The sequence below is a fragment of the Molothrus ater genome, chromosome 1, assembly GCF_012460135.2.
Source record: "Molothrus ater isolate BHLD 08-10-18 breed brown headed cowbird chromosome 1, BPBGC_Mater_1.1, whole genome shotgun sequence".
Classification (NCBI taxonomy): Eukaryota; Metazoa; Chordata; class Aves; order Passeriformes; family Icteridae; genus Molothrus; species Molothrus ater.
The window spans coordinates 44,491,133-44,515,743 of NC_050478.2; the positions used below are offsets into that span (position 1 = coordinate 44,491,133).

General features: G+C 39.5%; 1 protein-coding gene across 1 annotated transcript; it reads right to left on the minus strand.

Moving 5' to 3' along the window:
- Positions 1–798: 798 nt before the first annotated feature.
- On the minus strand, positions 799–24,129 carry TOPBP1 (DNA topoisomerase II binding protein 1). The gene is given in 29 exon segments (XM_036406818.1): positions 799–1,038; positions 1,380–1,541; positions 1,994–2,083; positions 2,978–3,118; positions 4,022–4,185; positions 4,706–4,820; positions 6,377–6,540; positions 7,604–7,830; positions 8,640–8,832; positions 9,435–9,531; positions 10,011–10,090; positions 10,093–10,156; positions 10,497–10,620; positions 11,658–11,767; positions 12,678–12,851; positions 13,583–13,872; positions 14,450–14,661; positions 15,699–15,871; positions 16,673–16,992; positions 17,280–17,527; positions 18,454–18,617; positions 19,158–19,327; positions 20,241–20,420; positions 21,184–21,377; positions 21,498–21,679; positions 22,210–22,353; positions 22,902–23,036; positions 23,627–23,714; positions 24,055–24,129. Coding segments are annotated over 28 exon segments (4,542 nt in total). The 5' UTR covers positions 23,708–23,714; positions 24,055–24,129; the 3' UTR covers positions 799–894.
- Positions 24,130–24,611: the final 482 nt, after the last annotated feature.

Consider the following 24,611-nt stretch of genomic DNA (forward strand, 5'->3'; position numbering starts at 1 on the left):
AGACAACTCCACTGGTCCCATGCAACCGGATGCCGTGCTTTTCTATTCAAACAGCCTGTAGTAATTCCAGCTGCTTAAATACAGCTCTTCAGGTTCCATGAGAACACTTTTGCCTAGACTAACACAGTGCACTCACATACATGAAGCTCTGTAAATACAGATCCAGAGCCACTGTGACTGAAAAGGTCAAAGACTTTGTCAAATATTCTGGCTGTCTGACCAAGAACATTTCCAGCTGCCAGAAACTGAAGTCTTTGTCTGGCTCTGGTTCCTGTCACAGATTCAAATAGAGAACATGGTCAAGACAAACTTCACCACTTGGGTAACAGAATTGTTTCTACAGTTGCTGAGCAGATTCATTAGCACTCAGGATGGCAGCAACAGCACCTGTAATCTATAGAAATAATTTACTATGCTCTCTGTTAGTACAAAAAATTTACAAGCCGGTTCTTTTTGTTCGATTTGCCTCTTCCCTTCCAATAGAAAATACCAAAAGATGAAAAAATAATGTAAAAATCTAAGTCTATTACTATATGGGAAATGCAATGGAATTTTCATCAATTGGTATTTTCCCCACAACACACAGATAAAAGATGTGATAAGCATTTTACAAATGATTTCTGAACTATTATTATACAACTGTGTCTACAGACAAAATCACTAGTCCAGTGATGGGATAGTTGGGACAAGGTAAAGTATGTTTTGGATGAATTCTTGCCATAGTTTTAGATGCTACTGGTTACCAAAGCAATCTTTCCTATAAGCATAACTGCAAATTTATTTTAATCTCAGGACAAATTAAAAGTGAAACTCAAAGCTTTTAATTTTTTGGGCAAGAATGAAAAAATATAAATATGAATTTTAAAATGTACAAATTAAGATCAGAGAATATGCTTAGTGTATTCTGGATCGCTTGACTCTGCTCATTTCTGCCAGTGCTTTTCTTTTCTGGGATGATCCAATTCCAAGATCTGAGTTATTCTGAAGGTAAGACTCAGCTTCTGGCAAGCAGTAAGACTCCATAGGGGGAGGTGGATCCTTCAGTAAAGAAAGAAAAAAACGAATGGGTCAGCTCAAGACGAGCAGCTTCTGAGATAACAGAAACAGCTCATTGGTTGTCTAAAACTCAAACAACAAAACATTACACACCTACATTTTAAACATGTTTTGCGAGCAGCTCACTACCCTGCAAGAGATCCCGCTGCCAGCACCAGAACAAGTCATGTTAGAGCATAAATTTGAGGCCACAGATCAAAGCCCTCAGCACAGCTACTTTGTGGCAACAGTTTCTGGCAAAGGAGGCCCATGACTAGTAGAGCAGCCATCCCCTGCAGGGGGCTGGGGCAGTGTGGAAGGTGGGGAGCCCTGGCTGTGCCCACCTGGATGAGGTAGTCAGCGATGTACTCAGGTTTGAGGCAGTTCACTCCCTGGGCTGCTGCCTCTGCCACATCCACCCTGGAGTCATCTGGCTTCAGCTTACTGAAGTCAGCAAAGAGGTGAGTTGCTTCTTTAAAGAGAGATGCAGAATGGCCAGAGAACACCTACAGACAAAACACGAGCCACAAAAGTTTAGTTGTGTTTCTTCCCCAAGACAAATGCAGTTCATAACCTTTAATTTCACTCATCAAACTAAGAGAAACCAGTGGGAAATCAAATACCATTCACAGCTGCATTCTGTACGATCACATACCTGTCCAAAAGGGTGATCCTTCCCATCAGAGCAGGGGACAGAAATTCTATCCTCAATTCCCACCAGGAGTACTGACTTGTGTAACCTCAGACAAGCTGCTCTGCCTGACCACTTGCAAAGTGAAGATGACAAAGCTTTTTCCTCCCACCCTTTGACCATGTCTCAGCTACCCTGTGTAAGCAATTTTGTTCATTAAGATGTTTTACTCACATGAAAAATGCCCAGCACAGAGTTAAACAGAAAGAAAAAAAATAATTAAACAACATATATGTATTTCATTGTTTTTTTCAATCAACTACGTACTTTTGCTCCTCCTGACTGAAGAAGGCGCCTGAATCCTGCTTCTTTGGTTTGGTCAACATTCAGGATCACTTTCCAGCCACTGAAAGCTCCCTAGATAAATGACAATTCAGTCAAAAGTATGCCAGTACTGAAAAAGTACAAAGATTTGATGGGTCTTCAGATGAAGACTTGCAATTACCCAGTTTTGCCTTTAAGTATGCATGCCAGAAAAAAATCCACACAACATACAGCTACCACTACCAGCCCCCTCTAAGGGAAGACCCTTGCAGAGAGTGTGGTTTCCAAAACACCAGACACCGTGAAAAATGTATCTTAAAAAACCATCAGTTACTTGGAAACATCTTCCCCAGTTCCTCCAGCATGCACTTGGTTACAGTAACAGCACAGAGGGCCAACTGGTTGCCTCCTAGGAACACTCAGTGTGGTTTCCACATAGGCGAAGGGTGTGGGGGATTTGTTACAAGCATTCCTTTTAGAAAGGTTACTGTAACACACACACACCAGATTTTTCCCGACATAATTGAAACATAATCTTTCAATGAAACCTCAACTGCAGTGCCTGATTTGAGAGGAGTTGAAAGGCTTTGGGGAGTTCAAGTCTCACTTGCAAAAATCTCACTGAAAGACTATGAAAGCAGTAACCAGTTTTGGTTTCCTAGCAGTGCTGAGTTAGGTTAGCTCTCCAGTCAGAGCTCTGAAGAATAAACATCATCTTCCTGGCTGAGGGACATTTACTTACATAAGTAGCCACATTCCAGCCTTGCAAAACACGAACAGTGGTTCAGAGGAGACTAAGACTTTTAATATACCATCACAGAAACTTTTTTAAAAAACAAAATTACTTAACTAGAATATATCAAGCCAAAACATTTTGTTATTAATAACAAGACAGAACCTTCCCCTGACAGTGAAGTTTTTAGTTTCTTGATGACAATCCCTGTCCATCTACATTGTACAGCTCACATTACAGGATTATCTATATACCTCAAAAACACCCGTTTCTTGCTTCCCTTTATGAATTTTTTTCCTCCACCTCATGGCTGCCAGTGCTAGTTTCTTCTGGTTTACATTGATTCCAGACAAAACATTAAGTATGGAGTTACTTCCCCACTCATAGTCTTCTTCCTGAAACAATCATAAGCTTGAATTACAGAGCAGTCCTTTACAAAGCCAACTTTACCAGCAGAAAAATAGATTTTAACAACCCACACCAAATAGAAAATAAAAAAACATGAAACAAATCCCATCTCACACTAGCTATATATATGGATTTTATCTAGCCAAAACAGTTCTAGGTAGAATTCAAGATATGGCTCTGAATTGCACATGTTTATCTAAATTAACTCATGTTTTCTGTGACATCAAGTCTTGCACACAACCTGATTCCTCTTGCAGTTACATCTACAATAGACTTCAACAGCAGGACAAAGCATCTCACTACAGTGGATACCACTGATTATATTTCTGCAGTATCTTCCAAAACAATTAAAGTTAGTTTTAATATATAAGGATATGAGGCAGCTTATAGCATTACTTTAAAGTTAGCCTGCTCAATGTAAAAGAACTGTCTGGCCCAGGAGAAGTGCAAAATTAACAGTTAGGAAGGCATCAGAAGAGGTAGAGTTCAAAAATATTTACGTACATGGTTGTAAAATGAAATAATTTAAAAATAATATATGTTCATTTATTGAAAGAATCAAGATTTTATTCCTGGTTTAACAAGAGCCATGTAAATTTAGCTGATAACAGTGAGAATTTACCAAAAGATATTCAAAGACTCAATTTTAAGAAACATAAAAAGCGTAGGTATTTCATTTATCTTATATTAGCAGTTTGGTGCAGGGCTAGTTTTCAGACAAAGGTGGCCAAAAACCTCTCAGATTTTGGATTCTCTAAAACTCCCACGGCTTGGGCACCCTAAATTAGCAAGCATTGGTTTTGTGAAGTTGTCTTTCCCTAGTAGTGCAAAACAAGAATAAATGCAAAAAAGGTAAAACACACTCATGACCTAGTGCTAGGGTGACGTGCCTGAACAAAGCAGCCAGCTCCTCTGCACGCCTCCAGGTAGGAGCGGTGAAGCACCCACTTTCCAGCTGCCATCGAGGCCAAGAACTTCTCATTCCGAAGAGGATGTCCCACAACAATGTGTGTGCAGCTCGGATCAAAGTACTGCTTCTCAAGTACTATTCCACCTTGAATTGAGGAATGAATTGCATTCAAATTATTTAAACATCATGCTGCGCACAGAAAGGATCAACTCTAAGTGAGAATTATTTGAATTCAGACAAAAACTCAGCTCAAATTTACATGGAGAATATTGTCATTGAATTGACATGGGCAGAAGCTGCTAGGGAGGGAGAAGCAACCAGGAAAGAGTGGCTCTGTAAAATGCCACAGAAACACAGACAGGAATGAGAGACCAGAAGAGAGCCCATCCTGGGCACTCCCAACAGTAAAGAATGAGGCTGTTGTAAAAACAGCTAAAAGAAAACTGGCAGAAGACAAAACCATTGCTGTTTTATGGCAAAGCTGATCACTCACATAATAATAACACTATATTCAAAGAATTGCTCACAAGCACAGAAAGCCATAAATTTGAGACCTCAAATCTGATGAGTCACTAACAGAAGCCCTTTCTTCTCCCAACAAGCCACAGCTGAGCAGACACATACAGACACATACTATTCTTTGCATTTCACAAATATCTGGTACCTAATTTCTCAATCAGATGGCAGTAATCAATTCTTTCTTGAGGATTAAGAGAAGACAGCTGAAATTTACGGAATTTTTCTGTTTCTTCATCAGCCTTCTCATCTTCAGTAACAACCTAGAAATACGGTAACAGATTTTGAAAATATGACAGAACGATTAGGTTGACAGCTGACTAGTTCTCTGCCAAATATGCTAGGTTATTTATATATTAAGTTTTCTTTTAGCTGGGAAAAGCAGAACCAAACCTGTCAGTCACTTGACAAAAAGCTTGGATCTTATCATATTATCCTTAGGCTCTTGCTTGAACATCCTCTTGGTTCCCCCTTTCTTCAGGGCACAGCTGAACTAATCTGTCATAACAACTAATCCTTCATTCACATCCATGGAAGCCAGGTTGAACACATGAAGAAATCAGCACTGATTTATCACACTCCCTCATTCATTCACTTTCAGTCAGGTCAGAATACTATACTTTTTGAGGGTCTTGACACTAAGATGGCACGCTATGCCTCTGAAGACACACAAATGCTGAAACTTTGAGCATCAAGTGACACTGCAGGTGAGACTATAAGCTCATTTTCCTTTCCCTCTCCAAGTTCAAAATAAAATAGAATTTTAAACCAGGTTTGTCTGGTCAGCTGTCTGTCTCTGCCCAGACACGCGTAGGGTGGTTCTGGGGCGGCCCATGCTTCAAAGGACGAGTCTGGACTCTTCTGTTTTTCGGTCTTCAGATTGTTTATTATTTCTTATCTACAGAATTTTCTTTCTGCCCAACAGAGGTCTGACCTTCAAGGCAGCTAAGAGCACTCTGACTACCCACGGGGCGGTCGTGTCTTTTTATACTAAAAACTACGTATATCATATTTACCTTTATTTCCTAATACCTTTCACCCATATTAGCAAGTGCACCTTCACCATGAACCAATCTTCAAGTGCCAACATCACTACAGAAAATGGAAGACAAGAAGAAAGAAGAAGGACGAGACATGCTCTGATCCTTCCATCTTGTTTCTATAACCCCCCTGTACTAGAAACTTTAAAATTTATATTTCACCCTGTAAATATATCTTTCTTGCACCATTCACTCCCAAGTGAGTCTCACATCCTCAAACAGGTGTCACATCCTTAGAAGGATCGAAATCAAGCTACGAGATGCTCCTGGCAACATTCCAGGATTTCCGAGCCCCCCAAGGGTTTTCTCGGTAACTCTGGACATCCAGAGTGATGTGCTGAGTTCCCACACAGGTTTTGGCAGAGAAATAATTTCCCATTTGTATCTAAACATAAAATTCCAGATATGACCAAAGAAACGAAGGCCTAAATTTTTTTCTGTCATCCTAATATAGCTGGAGGAGTTCCAAGTAGTACACATAGTAATTCTTCACTCCAAAGCCTGCCTTAGCATCCCAGCACTAACTAATGGGACAAAAAGCTTCATTTATCTAAACAAACAAGCTTCATTTTTTTCAATATTATTTGTTAAAAATCTCAAAGGAAGGGGGAGTAATGAAAATAATAGAAAAAAGAGAATAGGACTGTACAAAAGTAATCCACCTCAGGATTTTAACTCCAGATCTGCACATTTTATATTTATCATTAAATTCAAAATTTCTTTAAGTATAACTGCATCTCTCAGAACACATCATCATAAATACTTTCCATTTGACAAACCTTTTCTTTGGGCTCTGGTGCCACAGGAGGGTTAGCCAAGGGGAAAGCAATGCTGGGTGCCTGTGGAGTAGGGATCAAGTTATCCTTAACTGGCGTTTCGGGATCTCTACACATGTGATTGAAAGGCTGAAGAATCCCATCTCCATGCCCAGCCTCAGGAACAGCTGTGAAAGTAAAGTGGTGTTGCATGACTTGCCTTTGGAAGAATAAAATTATGTATAAAGTAAAAGATATAACAAAAACTAAAAACCCCCACAATTGCTGCTACAGCATGTACAGTTATATTTCACCTGCCTTTCATAAAGATGCTCTTCCTTATACCACAAACCACCAACAGCAATATTGCAATCATGTTCCTGAATGCCTTGCAAACACCTGAAAACCTCAAATGATCTGATTTCTTTGGCTAAACTGCACTGATTTGGTTGAATCAAAAATCAGTTGAATGGAATTATCTAATTTTCTTCAACCTCCTCTAGGACAAGGTCAGTTTTCAGGAAGACTGCTGCCACAGAAACTCTGCAAGTAGACTGAGGAAAGGAGTTGGTGGCAGCAGGGAGAGAGAAATAAAGGATTGTCCTATCACAGAACAGAAAGAAAGCAAAACAGATGAAAAAACATCTGGTTTTGGTAGAAAAGGTATGTTGCTTCCTTAATCCTAGCAACAGATTTCAGACTTCAAGAACAGGGAACATAAATAAAGTATCTTTACCAAATGCTGACCCAAGCATGTCCTTCAGTAACTTGACACATCTTGGTTTTTTGAGTCCCCGAGATCAACTTGTACCCCAATTTTTCACCTATAAATATTTCCACTACAATGGAAAAGATTTTGCTCATGGTATTCCAATTAGAATTCCACTCTACTTACCTGTGGGGTTACCTGGAAGCCAGCTGTGGTTCAAAAAAACAAAGAAATCAAAAGAACTTGGAAAATTTTATCAAGTCTTTCAAGCTGTTGGCATTTCTCTGGAGCCACAGCAGTCTATTTTTAGACAAGCACTGCCTTGGTGTTTGACCACAAATGAATGGGAAAGCTTCACTTTAAAAAACAGCAAAACATAATGGAGCTCAACAATGTGAAATTGTATTTGTGGCCTTTGAGAAATGCCAACCATGCTCACTTTTTTTCTAAGTAGAACTCAAGTACTACTTTGTATTTTAGAAGTCCCAAAGACCAAATGGATGCTATTGCACCGAACAAGGATATTGCATTTGTAACTTTACCTATACCAGCCATCTCTGCATCAGGTACAGATCCTTTGAGGGCAGACTCATCTGTGTTTTTATTGGTGTTACTCTGACCTTGCTCAAGGTACTGAGAGGGACTATTAGGCCACTGAAGGTTGCTGACAAGTCTTGCTCTCTCTTCCCTTGCAGTAGGATCATCCCAAATGATCTGCTCGCTCTGGGATGGCTCTGTATTTAGATCTGCCAGTGCCTGGCGGGACTGCCTAAGGGAAAAACCAAGACACCTTACAGACTCATTTTACAGAAGAATTCCACTCTAGAAGGCAATGTGTTAATGATCACATAAACTGCAGAACCCAGGTGACCTCATTATTAGAAATTATGGCTGGCAAAGGGGAAAATTTCACTATAGAAGCTATTCTAGTACCTTGGCTTTATGAACCTAAGTGTCAGCATGGCTGAAAATGGGCACCCAAAATACCAGTAGAAATTTTTTATTATGTGCATATTAATAAGTTATTATAAAATCAGCATACCTTACTCTTTATTAAGCCTATTTATTTGCAAATAGGCACCAAGCTAAATGAATTATTTTGCAAGGGTTCCATTACTGTCTTATTGAACATCAGTATTGATGGAGTTCAAATCCTATTCTCCATTTGGAGGGAAAAGAAAAATAAAAGAGAAGAAACATTCACAGAGGTGCTCTGCAGTAATGCCTACTACTTCTTTATGACCTATTTAAGCATTCATATACATTTTCTTCAAAAGCTATAAGAACACTAAGGAATCTGAGCAGATGAAAAATAAGCCAGTTCAAAACCTGAACATTAAAACCAATCATACTAGTCTGGTTTTTATAAAAAACAAAAGATACCCACTATGATTAAGACAATATTCTGACTTTACCTAGAATATCCAGTTAAAGATTCTGAATTGCAGGAGAAGCAACTCAAGCACATCAGTAGAAACAGACAATACATTTGAAAACCCCGGAGACCTATTCAAATTTCAATGGATGTCTAAATACATGGAAGGACAAAACAAGATACATTTAAATACAAATCCATACCTTAGAGCTTCCAAGACCCTACTGCGGCCATTTCGCACAGACCGTGCACTATCGGGAGTGGCTGGAGAGCCATCAAAGCTGCTCCTTGAAAGGGATCCTCTTTGCCCTTGTGGTTTCACTAGTGATGTGGCAGACATGAGCTCCTGCAGCTGCCTCTGGAAGTTCTCCCTCATTTCTAGTGCTTGGGTTAAAACTTAAGAGAAGAAACAAAACTCATACTACCACAACTCTTATACTAAAACAAGTGAAAAGTATACAACTACTCACTGTTTCAGTGAAAACTGAAATTCCAATCAACCTCCCCCCTCTACCAGGACCAAGATTATACATTAAAAAGAGGAAAAGTACTTGGGCAAGAATATCAAGGAAAACTATATATGCCCTAAGTCACCTATTCTTAGACACAAGGAGAAATCTCCATCTGACTCAGTTCTGAATCGCCTCTCGCAATCTAGCTTAGATGCATAATAACACATTTAATTACATAATATATACTCCAAACCAAAAATCTGTTACATTAAGGATGAATTTCAGTGTTTTAAAAACAAAGAAATGGCAATTAGGTATCTTCCAATGACTAATCATGATTTTCTTGTGGGCTGTAAAGATCTTTAAAAGAGAGAGGAAAACCCTTTGCTGGCATCCAGCAGCAATAAAAGCTAGCTGTACTTGACCAGTATATTAATATGCTACCTGAAGTTTCCAGATCTTAGCATTCAGCACCTGGAACTGCAAAGGCTCATATTGATAGTTTGATAGTCCATAAATATTCTGAAAATATCAATTTACATTTACCTCCTTTGGATTCACTTGCTACAATTTGTTCTTCCCCTACAGTGACTGTTTCCTTTATTTGGTCAGTAGTTACATCATCTTCATCCTCTGGAATAATCTAAACCAATGAAGAAAAGCAGATTTCTCAAACACCATTTTTTTTTTCTTTTTAACCATGTATGACACTTGTAAAATTCTGAAGATCATTAATCTTGCCTTAGAGTAAATCTAAGCTTTCTGCTACTGCAATGACAGCAGAACAGTGAACAGTAGCATGGATGACAACTCCAATTCTGCAATCTTAATGTCTACCAAAGCAAGTTCACACCTTGGATCTCATTAACTAAAAGAAAAGATATCTTTTCAAATCTGGAAAGCAAATGCTGAAATGCCTGAGTATTTCTCCATCACCCTAGAAGATGAATATTACGAATGCAGAAAAACCTTACAGAACATCTGCAATAGCTACCATTAAACAACTAGCTAAACCCTGATTCAGGGCATTGCTGAATTAGTATCAATGTTTTTATTACTATGTTAATATAACTATTAACTGGATTCAAATCATGGCACACACATTGCTATCACACATCATACCTCATTTTCCTCTGCTGGTTTTCCAGTTGAAAGAAAGGAGGAAGAGGAGAGCCTGATGTCTTGCGCTGCACTGATGTCAGGCTCATTTTGGGATTGTAAGTGTGAGGAAATAGAGATTCAGGAAGCCATTTACATTCTTGGGCACTCTGTAATAACACCAGTTAATGAGAGAAAGATGAGGAACTGACTGACATAAAAGAAACTTCACACCTAAACATAAGAAAAGTACAATAAAAACACTGTCAAAAGAAGTACTTCACACAAGGGGAAAAACATGGTTGACATTCTGGGAAAAATATAGCAGAAGTGTTCAGTGGGAGAGAATTTATTTTCTCCTTATGGAGAACAGTGTAAATGTACATCAGTGAAAAGAGATCACTCAATTTATTAATTCAAAGCAGGATGCAAAACCCACAGCCATATTTTGGAGGTTTTAAGCCTCCATTTAATTTTACTTGTAAATGGGGAACAAAATAAGCTTCATACCTCTAAAAGCCAATGTTCTGAAACAATATGTATACCCCGTTCTTTAACAGATTTGTACTCCTTATTGTTATCATTCTGTCCGCCCTTATAGATGAAGTGTGTTACTGTTTCATCAAAGCACCATCTGGAAAAGAGAACAAAATACAACTTGAAGATGGAATTTCTATCAAAAAGTATCATAAATCCAGCTCAAAAAATTGTTGCTTTGTTCAAGTTAAAGTAATTTTGCCTATTTTGTTATGCCTCAATAAATAATGAGCCCACTTTCTTTGACAGAAAAGACAGCATTAGGTTTCATGATAGCACAACTTCAATGTGTTTTGAAAGCATTCCTGAAGAAAACTAAATGGGATAAACATATGGAACGGGGTTTTGCTACATGTTTTGTTTTTAGTTAAGTAGAATTTTAAAGCAGTTTCTGAAAAGAATGTGTGATCCAGGACAAGAGCTTTTTCTTTTTGTCATATTGAACTGCAAGTGAAATACTGATCCTTGAAGCTCAAAATAAACAAAAATGAGGACTGTTAATTTTTAAACTGATGAAAACAAGCATTTTCTATCTATCCAAGTACCTTCAGCATTTCTAAGGCACTACCAAACATAAGGCTAACCTCCTTCACACCATGAATAATAACACATATAAAAGTCAGTAGCAAAACACATTTAGTGGAAGCAGAATTGTGTCTTAAATCAAAAATGTTAGTTTGTACTTTCTCTTCATGATAACCTATTTTTCCTAAGCTTTTCTAAGAACACTGACTTAGCCATGCTTACAATCAAGAAAATAACTTGTTTTGAGCCAGGAGACATACACAAATTCACATTAGATTCAAAATGTAGAATATAAAGCAAATGTTAAACCATCCAAAAGCGAAATTTCTTCAAACCCAAGGAGAAAAAAAACATCTGCAATTCAAGAAGACTTCTTGACAAACAGTCTTTCTGAGATGGATTTACAAAGAACATGGGGACTGGGGATGTGGCAGGGAAAAATGGCTTTATTTCACACTACAAGTGGATGACTTGTAATGGTGTTTAGGATGGTGAAATGGTGAAATCTAATGTTTAGCTGTACCAAAAGGCATAATAAGATGCAAAGACTCAAAGTTATTAGAATTCACATCAGTGCAAAAGCTCAGAAGCCACTGTATTGGCTGGTACCTGTAGTCTGCTCCAAGAGAAGCTGCTACTGCATTCAGCTCCCTTTGCCTTTTATTAAGTTTTTTACTAACATATATAACAGCACCAGCTAGAGGCTTGGGCTCTTCTTCCTGGTCAAGCAGCAGGGATAAAAACAGAAGAGTCATGATTAGAAAGCTTCTGTATCAATAATAAAAATAGTGTAATATTTAGTGAAGCACACGGTAAAATATACAGTGACAACAAAACTAAGAGAGACACACTTCCTCTATTTTTGATGGTCCCCTACCCATGCTCAAAACCCAGCATTATTAACATACCATGCACTAAGAATGACAAGACAAAGTTTCAGCCAGTCTCCCTAGAACATACTCTACTCCTTTCATCACTGAACACTGAAATTAAGGAATTCTGAAACCTGACGCTACTGAATTATTGCACTGTAGAGGAGTGAGAGAAGTAAGACTAAGGAGCTACAAAACAATAAGTAGCAGCCTTCCCTTTCCAGAGGTCATTAGCTTTCTCATCCCTCCAAAAGTAAACAGTGCACTAACATGGCAATCAACACATAAATCCTCCCTTTCCTCCAATATCTTTTTGTTTTCTCTCACTTTTCTTCTCCTATTAAGGACAGAGGAAGGCAGGAAAAGAAGACACATGCATCAATAAAGAACTCCAAACTTTAGTCCAAGACAAAATATCCAACCCTGTTTAGCTGGAACCTGATAATTTCTCAAGTGTTGTATCTTATTCCAATACTACAGAGTCTAAATTGGCACATATTTATATGCCATATTACTTAGCCACTGCTTAATATTCGAGACAGTAATGCAGATAGTAGAAAAAGGTTTTAAAATTCTTTGCCTTCCATAAGGAAATTCCTCTATCTTACATTCCTTTAACTGTCATTGAAGAACAAATAATCATATGAATTTATCACAAATAACAATTCACAAATTCCTTTGTAACTTAAATCATAAAACATAAAGCTTTTTCTTATTTAAACCTATGCTCCAGTTACTAAACCCCCGAATTTCCTACCACTTCTGGCTGTGCAGCAGCCAACTGAGGGCTGGCAGTAAGAGCTGCTGCATGAGTTGTGCTGCTTGCCAGTGCCAGTTTCAAGTTTCTGCCAATGACTTCGGAGAGAGGTGTGCTCAGTTTCCTGTTTCTTTGTTCAGGACCTCTAGGAGTTCCCAGAGCTTCCAGAGCATCCTACCAAAAAAAAGAAGAAACTGACTGCCTTTAATGAACACCTTACAAAATTCTAACTCAAGTGCAAGTTTTGCAAATACAGTAGGACTTCATACTACTAAACCAGGACAGTAAACTACAGTTACCAAGAGCAACTGTAGAACCACTGCACAAATGCTGTACAAGGCAAACCCAATCTTAGAGCCTGCAGAAGCAAAACAAGGAGACAACAGTTTATTAATCTCTCTGTTCACTGCAATCACTGAGAACTGCCCTCAATGGAAAAGCCAGTGACCAAACCCAGGTATTCCTAACCCCAACCAACTACTTTAATGTACTTGCACCTTGTTCTAAAGCTATTACATTAAAACATACCATCAAAGTAGCATTTTATCAAAAAATGCAAACACTTCTTTACAAATACGTGGAGCAATTCCAAGGTGCCTTGTCACATTTATCAGTTTCTAGACTGGATACTGTCTGAGGTGTAGGACACATAAGCATATGGTGCAATAAGCACAAAGAGCTTTGCTAAGGACTTTACAACACTTACTATTCAATAAATTTAGTCCACAGGCCATTAACTAAACTATATAAATAAACAAGCCAGTTTTCCTGGCTTTGTTCAAAAGGGAAAGTCTGTATGTGAACAGCACAAAAATGGATAAAAGCACAGGTTTCTGTGCTGTTTAAAGATTATGCACATGTTAAATAGTACTGGCCACACAGATTAAAAAGTTTTCAAAAATCACCTTCACATCAAAAGAAGGCTTGAAGATCTTGTCTTCGGAAAGAAACTTCGATGGTGTGTCAAGATTTAAAGATGGTTCTTTCTGAAGTGGTCCCCCTTGTGCAACAGGAGTTGTCTTTCCAGTATGATGAGAGATTACAGCTTGGAAAGCTTTACTCTGAAACCTGTTGATATCAAGGGGGGTTACAGGCCCTTTTTTTCCAGCTTCAAGAATATGAATAGGCTGTTCCAAATCAGGAGATTTAACAGTCGCTGGTGTCTTGATAAGCCGAGTAATGAAACTGTCCTTGTCTTTAAAATAAACAAAGAAAACATAAGCAAGTAAACTGGTTTTCCATTTGAACACAGACCCCACATAGTCTTATTTAACCAGCAACCATGAAGAACTGAGGAGAGGGGCATCAAATCATTGCAGACTAATAAGTCTGAAGTCCTAAGATGGATCTCTAATCAATTCTCATGTAAGCTACAGAGCAGCATACATGCTGAAAAGGACAAAGTTGTGACACTAAGCTTGAATCCCAACTGACTGATAACCACAAGAGCCCACTGGCTCCACGAGATTTGCAGCAAACACACAATATAATTTCTGTAATCACTACTCAACAGCATGGTTGCATGTACAACCTGGTCTAATGGAAAGTGTCCCTGTCCATGGCAAGGGGTTGGGACTACATGATTTAATGTCCCTTCAAACTCAAACCAATCTACATATTTGTACGTTGTACTCAACCAATCTTTATATTTGGAAAAAAATCCTTTAGCTCTAATACTTTGAAGGAGAGAAAATTTCATCACACCTACCTTCTTTATCGTGAACAAACAGTACAATGACACAATTATATCCCCTAACTTGCTAAGAACCAACCTTCAGCCTCTGTATTTTCAACCAAGAACTTGCTTTCATCTGCCCTCTTTCCTGTCCTTGCAGACTGCAAAAGCCAAGCTACAGTGACTGCTGGCAAATTCCACTTCTTTGCAGCTTCATACTTGGAGCCGTTCGGTTCTCTCACCACAAGATGGGTGCTGGCAAACATGCCTTTTTTCGCACTGGCTTTCCGCACAAAGAATTCTTGGACTCTACAATTAGGTTGATAAAACATTCTTTTAGTTATAAAGAGCATTAATCTAGGGCACATTTATACTATTATAAATTGTATTCTCACAATAGAAGAAGAACCAAAAGAAGTAGATATTTAAGGCAACCCACTTGGCACTTTACAGCCTAACCTGCAGAGAGGAAAAAAAATCCACAAATACCCCCCAAATAACCCCCAAAACAACAACAAAAAAATGTTACACAGTAATGTTTCACTTCTACCAGCATTGAAAACAGTATTTTTCATACTCCAGCAAGCCTCCAGCAATATCCCATTTTCAAATCCTATGCTGAGCCTAACATTCTTCAGCAAGATGAATGGAACAGGCTTGCTTCCCCTCCAGAGTCAACTAGCATTGCTTCCAAATAAACAAGTTTTCTTTATATTAGAGTTTTTCTCTTATCATCTATGATACAATCTTACAAAAAGATGCCAGGATTGAGAACTTATCAGCAAAGAATTTAGTTCAAACAGGCTACAAACCAGATCAAATGATACCTACTGTAAGCTACGCTATTTTGCCATGTCATGACTAAACATGCTTTTCTTAAAGTTTTTCAAAGATTTTTGTGAACTCTAAGCAAATAGAACACCATTTCTTAGGAGCTGGGATAGTGAATGGGGTTCACCATGCTTATGAGGCTGAGCCAGATAGTACTGAAGAGGTCCTTTCCTAGACAACCAAAGAGCAACTTGGAAGGCCACATCTGAAAACCTGACTTTCATTGATTGGTTCACGAGCAGAGTAAAAAGCTGCTAAGACTCAGTTACTGAAAAATAAGAGACTGAGCAAATTCTGGTAGAAATTAGACTGTGTGAGTACTGACCATAATTACTTAAAAGAGAGCAAAATTAAAGACCTATATAATGATGTCTCATTGCTTCAGCACCAGGTTTTGTAAATAGATGGAATTCAAAAGAGCTTTAACTCCAATATTTGTACAGAATAAATGAAAAGCATAATGACAGCACATTGGGTCTCGAAAGAACAAGGAGAAACTGTGACAGAAGAAGTACCTGGCTCCCAGCTGTTCTGCCAGATAAGCAAGGGAGTCTCTCTCTGCACCTGTGAACTGGCTAAAAGAAAGAACACAATCTTCCAGAGGGGTAGCTCCTTCCATTACCAGGACTGGTGTGAAAAGTGGATTGGATCGGAGATCTAAAAGGGCCTGCTGTTCCACGCACGTTATCTTCAAGAAGATGAAAGACATAAAAATGTCAATCAAGCCAAATAGTAACAAAGCCAACAAGATTTCAGCAACTCTACAACAGCATTTCTGGACTCAACAATGAGCAACTGTGCTTCCATCATCACACCTGAGACAAATTATTTCCCATTGGATCAGACAAACTCTTTTTTAGACCATGTCTATTTTGGCAAGGTTGACATACTGAAGCATTATTCAGAACTTTTCAGTTATTAAAGTTCCAACTCTGCAGGTTCCCATAAAGCTGGAGGTTTCCAGTTCAGTACATGATCTGAGGGTCTGTACAGATTTACTTCACAGGAAGTTACCTAATACTGAAAGCTGCTAACAGCAAGTAGCCTATATCATGAGCCTGCTCTTGCCAAATACAGTTAGCATTGATTTTTCAGCTATAAAGACTTACTCTTCTGCCACAAATTAAAAAAAAAACACCTATAAAAAGCATGAAACAAACAAAAAATATCAAATAATTTTTAGTCAACTAGCTCCTTCTACAGTTCATTTAGACAGAATGCTGTCAGAGCTCATATAAGCCTGGGTCATGACAATGCAGTCCTATTTAACAGTCATGTGGAAAATGAAGTGAAACAGATAAGAAACAGATAAGACACCCTACAGATGCAGAGGCTTTAATGAAGGCTTTTGTTTAGCACATTTCAAATGAAATGATGCTGCTATCTCAGTATCTTTACATTTAAGCCATTAATAACTGCATTCTGACAAGACAAATTTCTAATAGAGATACCTGTTTATTTGGGAATTGAGGAAGTGAAACTCCCTTACCAGCCACGTATTTGTGACAACATCACCAACAGTTGCCTTCACAGTGCACCCTAATAAAGGTACCACAGCATAGTCTGCAATGGTTCTGCTTTGCAGTGGCAGAACTTCCCCAGCATTCTCCTTAATAATATCTGCAAGGCAGGACTCGTCCTCTTCACCAAAACCCAGAAGAAGAAATCTCTTCCTGAAAAATAAGCCTCCTTCAGCCAGTGCAGGAGACTCTGCCAAAGACCCATTACAGACAGAAGGTTGATTCTCTCCTTGGGCAGTCGAGTTAGTAACATCACTGAAGGTTCTGGATGTCAGTTTTTCAACTTCATCTGAAAGAGTAAAGAAAAATAAAAAAGAATCAAGCATAATAATTGTTTGACAAGAACATCAAAGACAATCCAAAACAGTTTCATGAAGAAATTACAGAACTGTGCTGTTTTCAGCCAGGTTTTACTCAAAAACTGTTCCATATAGGCCTATTTAAATTTGAATTTTGACACACAAAGTAGAAGTTAACATATAGATGTGAATGAATTTTTAATAAGGAAATTCTGCAAGCTCAAATGCTAATTATGAGCAGTTAAATTTTCTACAGTATGCTGAGTGTAGAACATACCTAGTGCAGAATAGTTATCTGCATATTGAGAGAGGAAATCATCTTCAACAGTTTTCTGGTGCTTTATAATGTTCACAGCATCTTTCTTCAAGAGACTGGTTTTTTTGGGAAAAATTGACTTCATTCCAGGTTGTTCTAAAATTGGATTCTCTAACACCTGGTAGTTTAGAGGGATATAGTGCTCCACTGGACATAGACAACCTTTGCCAAATGACTCCAGCAACCACTTTGCTGTGACTATATGAGGCCTATAAAATAAAATGTTATAGAAACAAGTCACAGCAGGTTTCAGACCGAAAAAAACAGTATATACATACACAAAGTCTGTAACTCTAACACTAAGCAAGCTTTGGGCAATTTACAACCCTTAAAAGACTTTAATTCTTTCAGTCTGAGAACAGAGCATTTCATAATTATTTTCTATAACATAAATTATATCTGCCACTGCTGCACAGCCAAGTTCTTCCCCTCAATGCACTAATACACATTAACACCTCTTTTCACCAATAAAAACACTTGCTTTTCTTCTCGCTTATCTACCCATGGCTACCCAAGATACAGTACTGAAAAGCACATGTGGACATACTTACTACCACTAGCTGTAAGTCTTCTCATTTAAATCAAGAACTACTTAGCAGTTTTAAATCAATATGTGATTTCAAAGAATCGTACAATGGTTTGGAAGAAAACTTAAAGGTCATTTAGTTCCAACACCCCTGCCATGAGCAGGGGACATCTTCGACTAGACTAGGTAGCTCCAACCTGGCCTTGGACACTTAAAGGGATGGGGCACCGCAGCTTCTCTGAGCAACCAGAGAAGCCTCACCACCCTCACAGTAAAGAATTTCTTTCTAATACCTAAATTAAACCTCCCCTCTTTCAGTTAAAGGCTATTCCCCTCTGTCCTGTCTCTTAATGTCCTGCCAAAAGTTCCTCTCCACCTCCCTTGCAGGCTCCCTTTAGGTCCTGGAAGACCACCACAATTAGGTCACCCCAAATCCTTCTCAAACGAATCCACTCAGCCCACCTTCACAGTAGAGGTGCTCCATCTCTCTGACCATCTTGTTGGCTCTCCCCTGAACTCACTCCAACAGTTTGATGCCTTTTCTGTGCTGGGGACCCCAGAGGTAGAAAAGAAGTGTAACTAGACCTTAAGCAATATAGTTACCACAACCTGTGAGCCGTCTTGTCCAGAAAGTGTTTCAGCTCATCATTATTTTCCCCCACAATGACATGAGTAACATCTTCATTAAGTTGATTAAATCGAACGCCACCACCACAATTAATAAGCCTTCTCATCTTGTCCAACTTCCTGCCACTGAAGCCACAGAGATAGATCTACAAAGAGAACAGAGCAACATATAAGCCTTAAAAATGTAAAAAAACCCAAAAACCCAAAACAAGAAAAAATAGAATTTTTTGGTATAATTTGTTTCAACTCCTGTAGAAGACAGAAAGTAGTGCTGCAGCTTCTGAGAAGCAGCAAAAAAAATTAAGCATTTATAAAGATTAATTTAGCTTTGCAAATTAATCTTGCAGAGTCAATGTTTACTAATAGAACAAACCCCTGAAATTGCATAAACAAAAAAAAAACCCAAATAAACCCACACATTAATTCTAGAACCCATTCACTCTAATGCTTAAATACAGATGCCTACAAATGTAAATTTTTATACTTCCACTACATTTTTAGTATAATTATAGTCACACACACAGATAGGTAGACACACACACACAAGCACACAGACACAAAATAAATCTGGTATTTGTTGCTGACCATGGAAACGATTTACTCAAGCAGAAAGTGCCAGTGCTTCAACATAGTTGCTTTTGCATTGTTAAAACTGAACATTTCAAAGTATACAACGTTAAACATACTCGACACCCATCTAACAAATCTTCAGCGGCTTGAAAAGAACTTATGTCCAGGTTTTCCAGCTCATCAGAAACAGGATCCAGTCTGCTGCTCATAGCTGAACTACATGCAGTTTCATTAACACCACTCAAATTGATATTGGAAATGTGGCTGACATCCGAAAAGGCATGATCTTTAAACAAAAATAAAATTAAAAAAGAAGGCATTAGATTTGGCTCAGCTCTCTCTGCTGCTTCACTAAAAAAATACAGACTTGCCACTTATGATTTTGTGGTGCTATAAGGAAATGTAAAGTTTGAAAAATGAAAAATACTAGGTAAGTAAAACCTTTGCTAAACCAAGGAGTTTCTTAACACACAGATTGAGCATCATCTTACTAAGAAGAGTGCTGATACATCTTCTGTTTATTTCCTAAAGGATGGTACCCATGACACAGCATCCAATGAGACTTGTTTTCAAAGCTGTTATTCCAATTTTGTGGACACCTAGTAGAAATACTTTTTAAAATTAAACAGGTCTCTCTTTATTGTAGAGAAATCAACTCTAATATAAGAGGAGTCAGCATCGCATGGATGCACATTAAAGCTGGCTATATCTTTTAGGCTACCATGTGTGCTACAAAATACTTTTAACTGTCCTTCTGTTATTAGCATGGAATAAATAAAAGCAGATGTATAAAGAAAAATTAAATAGAATATGATTATTAAAAACTTATTTGTTCCCCCCCACCCCTAAGACTGTTGTAAGATTAAACTCATTATAAACACATGTTTTAAACTTAAATTTACGAACAATTGTGCTTTTGTAGGACTTACAAATATACACCACTGGTTCTCAAGCAGACAATCAAACACCTAATTCAAGTTTACTTTTTTAACAATCATCCACACATTTCAAGTCTGCCCATGTTGGACTATTCTGTGTGCATAAAAGCAATCTGTTATATTTTAAGCTTAAACTGAATCTAGAACCCAAACTATCAAACCACTATTTACAAAAGCAAGCACTTATCTCAAAATAGTTCTTCATCCTTAATACAAATGTTTCCTACATCATTGAAACACATTTTAAAATATCTTACTTACTAGGAGGCTTGCTGGTGTCATTTGTAGGTGTTGATGTACTGGGTGCATTACTCAGTTTTGATCCAGCCTCTATTTTATACATCGTCTCATCCTGACAGAAGCCTTTCTTGATGCTGTCAGAAAACCACTGCACAGACACACAGTGCACATTCCACTTTTTGGCACATTCATACTTCTGACCTTCCAGATGAAAACAAAATTTTAAAAAAGTCACAATCATTAAAAGACTAAAGCATCAATTATCAATTGCTGAAAGATGGCTGGACATTAGGAAAATTTAGAAATTCAAATAACTGATTTTAATGGACAAATTATGTTATACTAGACTGTTGATAAGCTGCTTGTGCTGTAATTAGAGTAGAAAAATCTCATGGATGGCTAACCCATGCTATGACAAGGCATTAAAGAAACAAAAAGGGGAAAACGGCTTTAAAGCTTTCAAGCGCACAAACAAAAGGGGGAAAAGTCCCAGCATATTTCACTATAAGCAAAGAGAGGGAAATCAAGGTAAAAAAGAAAACCTTTCCTTTCTTCTCACAAGAAAACTAAAATCCTTTCATCTTCGCAAGAGAAAGGAAAAGGAGCTTTCATTTTACCTTAGTAGGGAATTTGGAAGGCACAAAGAATAATCAGCTAAAAAACATCAGGCCGCAATCCAATTTCAATCACAGTACAAATTACGTCCTATCCTGCTCTCCCAAAAAATGTTTTTCTTTTCTTTATTCCCTCTAGGATTCTCCCTTTTCCTCTCTTTAAATGCCACCTATATCTCTTTAAAGCAAAGCAAAGGTGCCCTGTGTAACTCTTTCCATCAACAGTGATTCCCTAGAGAGAAGCAGTAACAGCAACACTGAAGCAGAGGCAGTTCAAGCTCCTGTGCTTACATCCCTTCACACTATTTCAACTCCAGAAGTGAAAACAGCGTTTATTCTGTCAGTTTTACCTTTTGGCTCTTGAACTATGAGGTGAGTGCATTCATTCATCTTGAGCTGCCCCGTGTACTGCCCACCATGCTCAGCAGTGAGGCGCTGCACTTCTTTCCTGTCGGAGCTGCTTAAGCCAGTGACACAAATCGTGCAGCCAAGGAACACAGGACAGGCATAGTCTTCCATGTTAACATCAGTGTACCTCATCATGCTACAGGAATGAAAGAGAAAAAGAAGTTATTTTGCAAGTAAAATCAGCTAGGAAAAGAAATTGGTCTGTACATAAGAATTATTATTACCCAAAACAAAATCAGTTTTGTTTTTTTCATACCCTTGCTGAGACTTATCCCACAATGTCTTAACCCAAGAGGGAAGCAAAATAGGTTTCTTCAGGGAAGCAGCTACCAAGTATTTCTTGCTGCCAACTTCTCCAGCTATAAGATGAGTCACTGACACGTTGAGATCTCTGTATACACATCCACCCATCATTTGCACATATTTATGAACTTCTTCCTGGATGGGGAAAAAAACTAGAGAAAATCATCAGGAGAAAAAAGAACCTATATGACAATCATGTTCACCTTACACCAAGAACACAGATTTCAATTGTCCATTATTTCCTCTAAAAACTGTTCAAAAAATACTAACTAGATATATATGGAAGCCATAAAAGTGCAACTGTAATCTCCATTTTATTTACACTTACGATAAGCTGAACATAATATATCTTAAATAAAAAATATATCTGAAATCTTAAGTAAACACATGGTAATTATGCTCTATGAGCAAAATTTTGCAGATGATTGATGTTTTAGGCAGGACTAGAAAAAAGGTATATCAGAATAAAGTAAACGTATATAAACATATGTGAGGTGCATTAATATGTGAATAAACTACACGTAGTCTACAAACTACAGAAGACTTGATGGATCTAGACACAGGCACAATAAGACATATGCTCTAGCTGCTGCCTTACTAATGAACCATACAAAGCAAGTATCAATGATAACCAGCTGAACAACCCATCCTTGGGAAGGCCTTACCCTCACGTCCTTCTCCAGGCTGGTACAGGACACTGTGACATCGGCCATGGTCATGTTGTACACCGGATGCTCGGCTCTCGGGACACACCGCTGTGACTGCATGCAGTACAGAACTACCTGTGGTCCAACAATCCTACAGCCAAGCTGCAATAAAATAACAGGAAAAGCACAAAGAAAGTAAGCAGAGGGTACATTGGCATCAGGAAGGCTTTCTTTGTCCCTGAATTCTGAAGAAGGCAGGGCTCTTGGTCTGTCCCTCACCTTCTCCTCTAGCACCTCCAGGTAGCTGACAGGTTTGTTTTTACTTTCAGTTCTGGATTTTCTGTACAATCCTTGTTGATTTTCTGGCCTCAGTAAAAGCAGCTGATGCTATGGCTATGGCCAAAGAATTCCAGCTAGCCTATCTTTGTCCACTAGACAATTTCTTGCAGATCAAACCAAATCATGTTTATCAGGAGATAAATAGTGTAAGACCCAGCTCAGGGACTCCAGCAGAATCAGAACCGGCCATACCATTTACTTTTCCAAATGTTTGAAAATAATCATTATGCTTTGCTTCATGCTGTATCCTAAATACAGGATGAAGCTCGCACTGCTACACTCAGTGCAGGAGAGAACGCGCAGGATCTAAGTATGGACATGAGTGCTTCTAAAAAGGAAAGAACAGAGCTCAAAGTTGCTGGGTGACATACCTTCTTGAGATGACTGAAACCCACGCCCCTGAAAGGATCACAAATGTAAAGTGATTTATCATTTTCTTTTATACTGAGTACTGTTTTCTCTTCAAGGATCTGGAGATGTTCTTCTGACTGGAATTCTTTTATAGACTGCGGGTAAATGATGCAAACAACAACATTTATTTAATTAGTAAACAATTAATAAAGAAGCAATCCTGTGCAAACTATGCAAGTGCACATCCTTGAAACAGCTCACAACAAAGCTACCATGCAAACAGGTATTGGCAGAAGAAAGAGCTAAAACATCTCACGGGTGTCCCCCTCATTCCCTTGAGTCTTCAGAATATTCTGACAAATACTTGGCACAGAGGCCTTCAGGACCTGATCCTGCCATACTGTGCCTTTGGCTCCCAACTAACCTCCCAAGGTGTAAAACAATGCACAATCTCCTTCCAAAGTTTGTGCTTAGATGAGTGACCACAATCCAGGCCTTTCAGGATACATGTGCCTTCCCTACATGCCACCGGGTTTTGAAATTGAAGCTATTTCATGAGGCTCTCCAACAAAACTGTTCTTGTTCAACAAGCTTTATTACACGCAAAGCACCCCTGCCATACAAAAAGCTTTATTTCCAGGTGTACACGCGTAACTTAGCTTATTGTATGGCACACGCAGCTAACTACGACACAGAAATCACATGCCAGTTCACCAAGTTCACCCAGGTGACCAAACTCACTTACCTCGAGGGCTTTAGAAAAATACTCCGAGCTCCCGGGAGACTTTATGAACTTCACAAAAAACGGCTCCTTATTACTTCTCATCCTTCAACTAAGAAGCAAAACCCAGTGAGCGCCCTGACATTCCCGCCGCAGCCCGGAAGCTCTCTCGTCCCTGTCCCTGTGGGGCCACGGGCCCAGCACACGCCGCTCGGCACCAACTTCAAACGGGCACGGAGGGGCGGGGACTGGCCGGTCCCCAACCGAGAGACCCCTTCCCCACCAGGAGGCCCTTCCCCACCGGGAGGCCCTTCCCCACCGGGAGGCCCGTTCCCCACGGGGCCCAGTGCCCGCACGGAGGGGTTCCTGCTGGGCACCGGGTGCTCGGCGCCCCCAACCCCCGACAAACCCCGACCCGGCCCCACCGCAGCCGCGCCGGCCCAGCCCCTCACCCGCGCGGGAAGGCGGCGGTGCCGGCACTGCGCAGGCGCGGGGCGAGATCGGCATTGGGGAGGCGGGGCGGGGTGGGGCTGAGGGGGCGGGGCCCCGGCGGATGTGGGCGGGGCGGGAGCGGGGGCTCCTCGTGGCTGCGCGCCCGCGCTCCGCCCGCAGGGGGCGCTGGGAGCGCGCGTGGGAGCGCGGGCGGGGCGAGCGCCTCCCTGAGGGCGGGCGGGGCCGCAGGCAGAGACGGGAGGGGAACTTAGGGAATCACAGATGGATAACGCATTGGGAGAGTCTTGGAAGAGCATCTAGCCCCAGCCTCCCCTGCCATGGGCAGGGACACGTCCCGCTGAATACCCTATACCCTATCCTGGCATTGAGCACTGCCGGGGATGGGGCATCCACAACCTCCTTGGGCAAGCTGCTCCTCACCACTGTCGCAGAAAAAAAATTCTGACTAATATCTAACCTAAATTTCCCCTCTTTCAATTTGTGCCCTATATATATTACTCTTTGTCCTATCACTGCAGTTCCTGACTGTGAGTCCCTCTCTGGCTTCCGTGCAGGC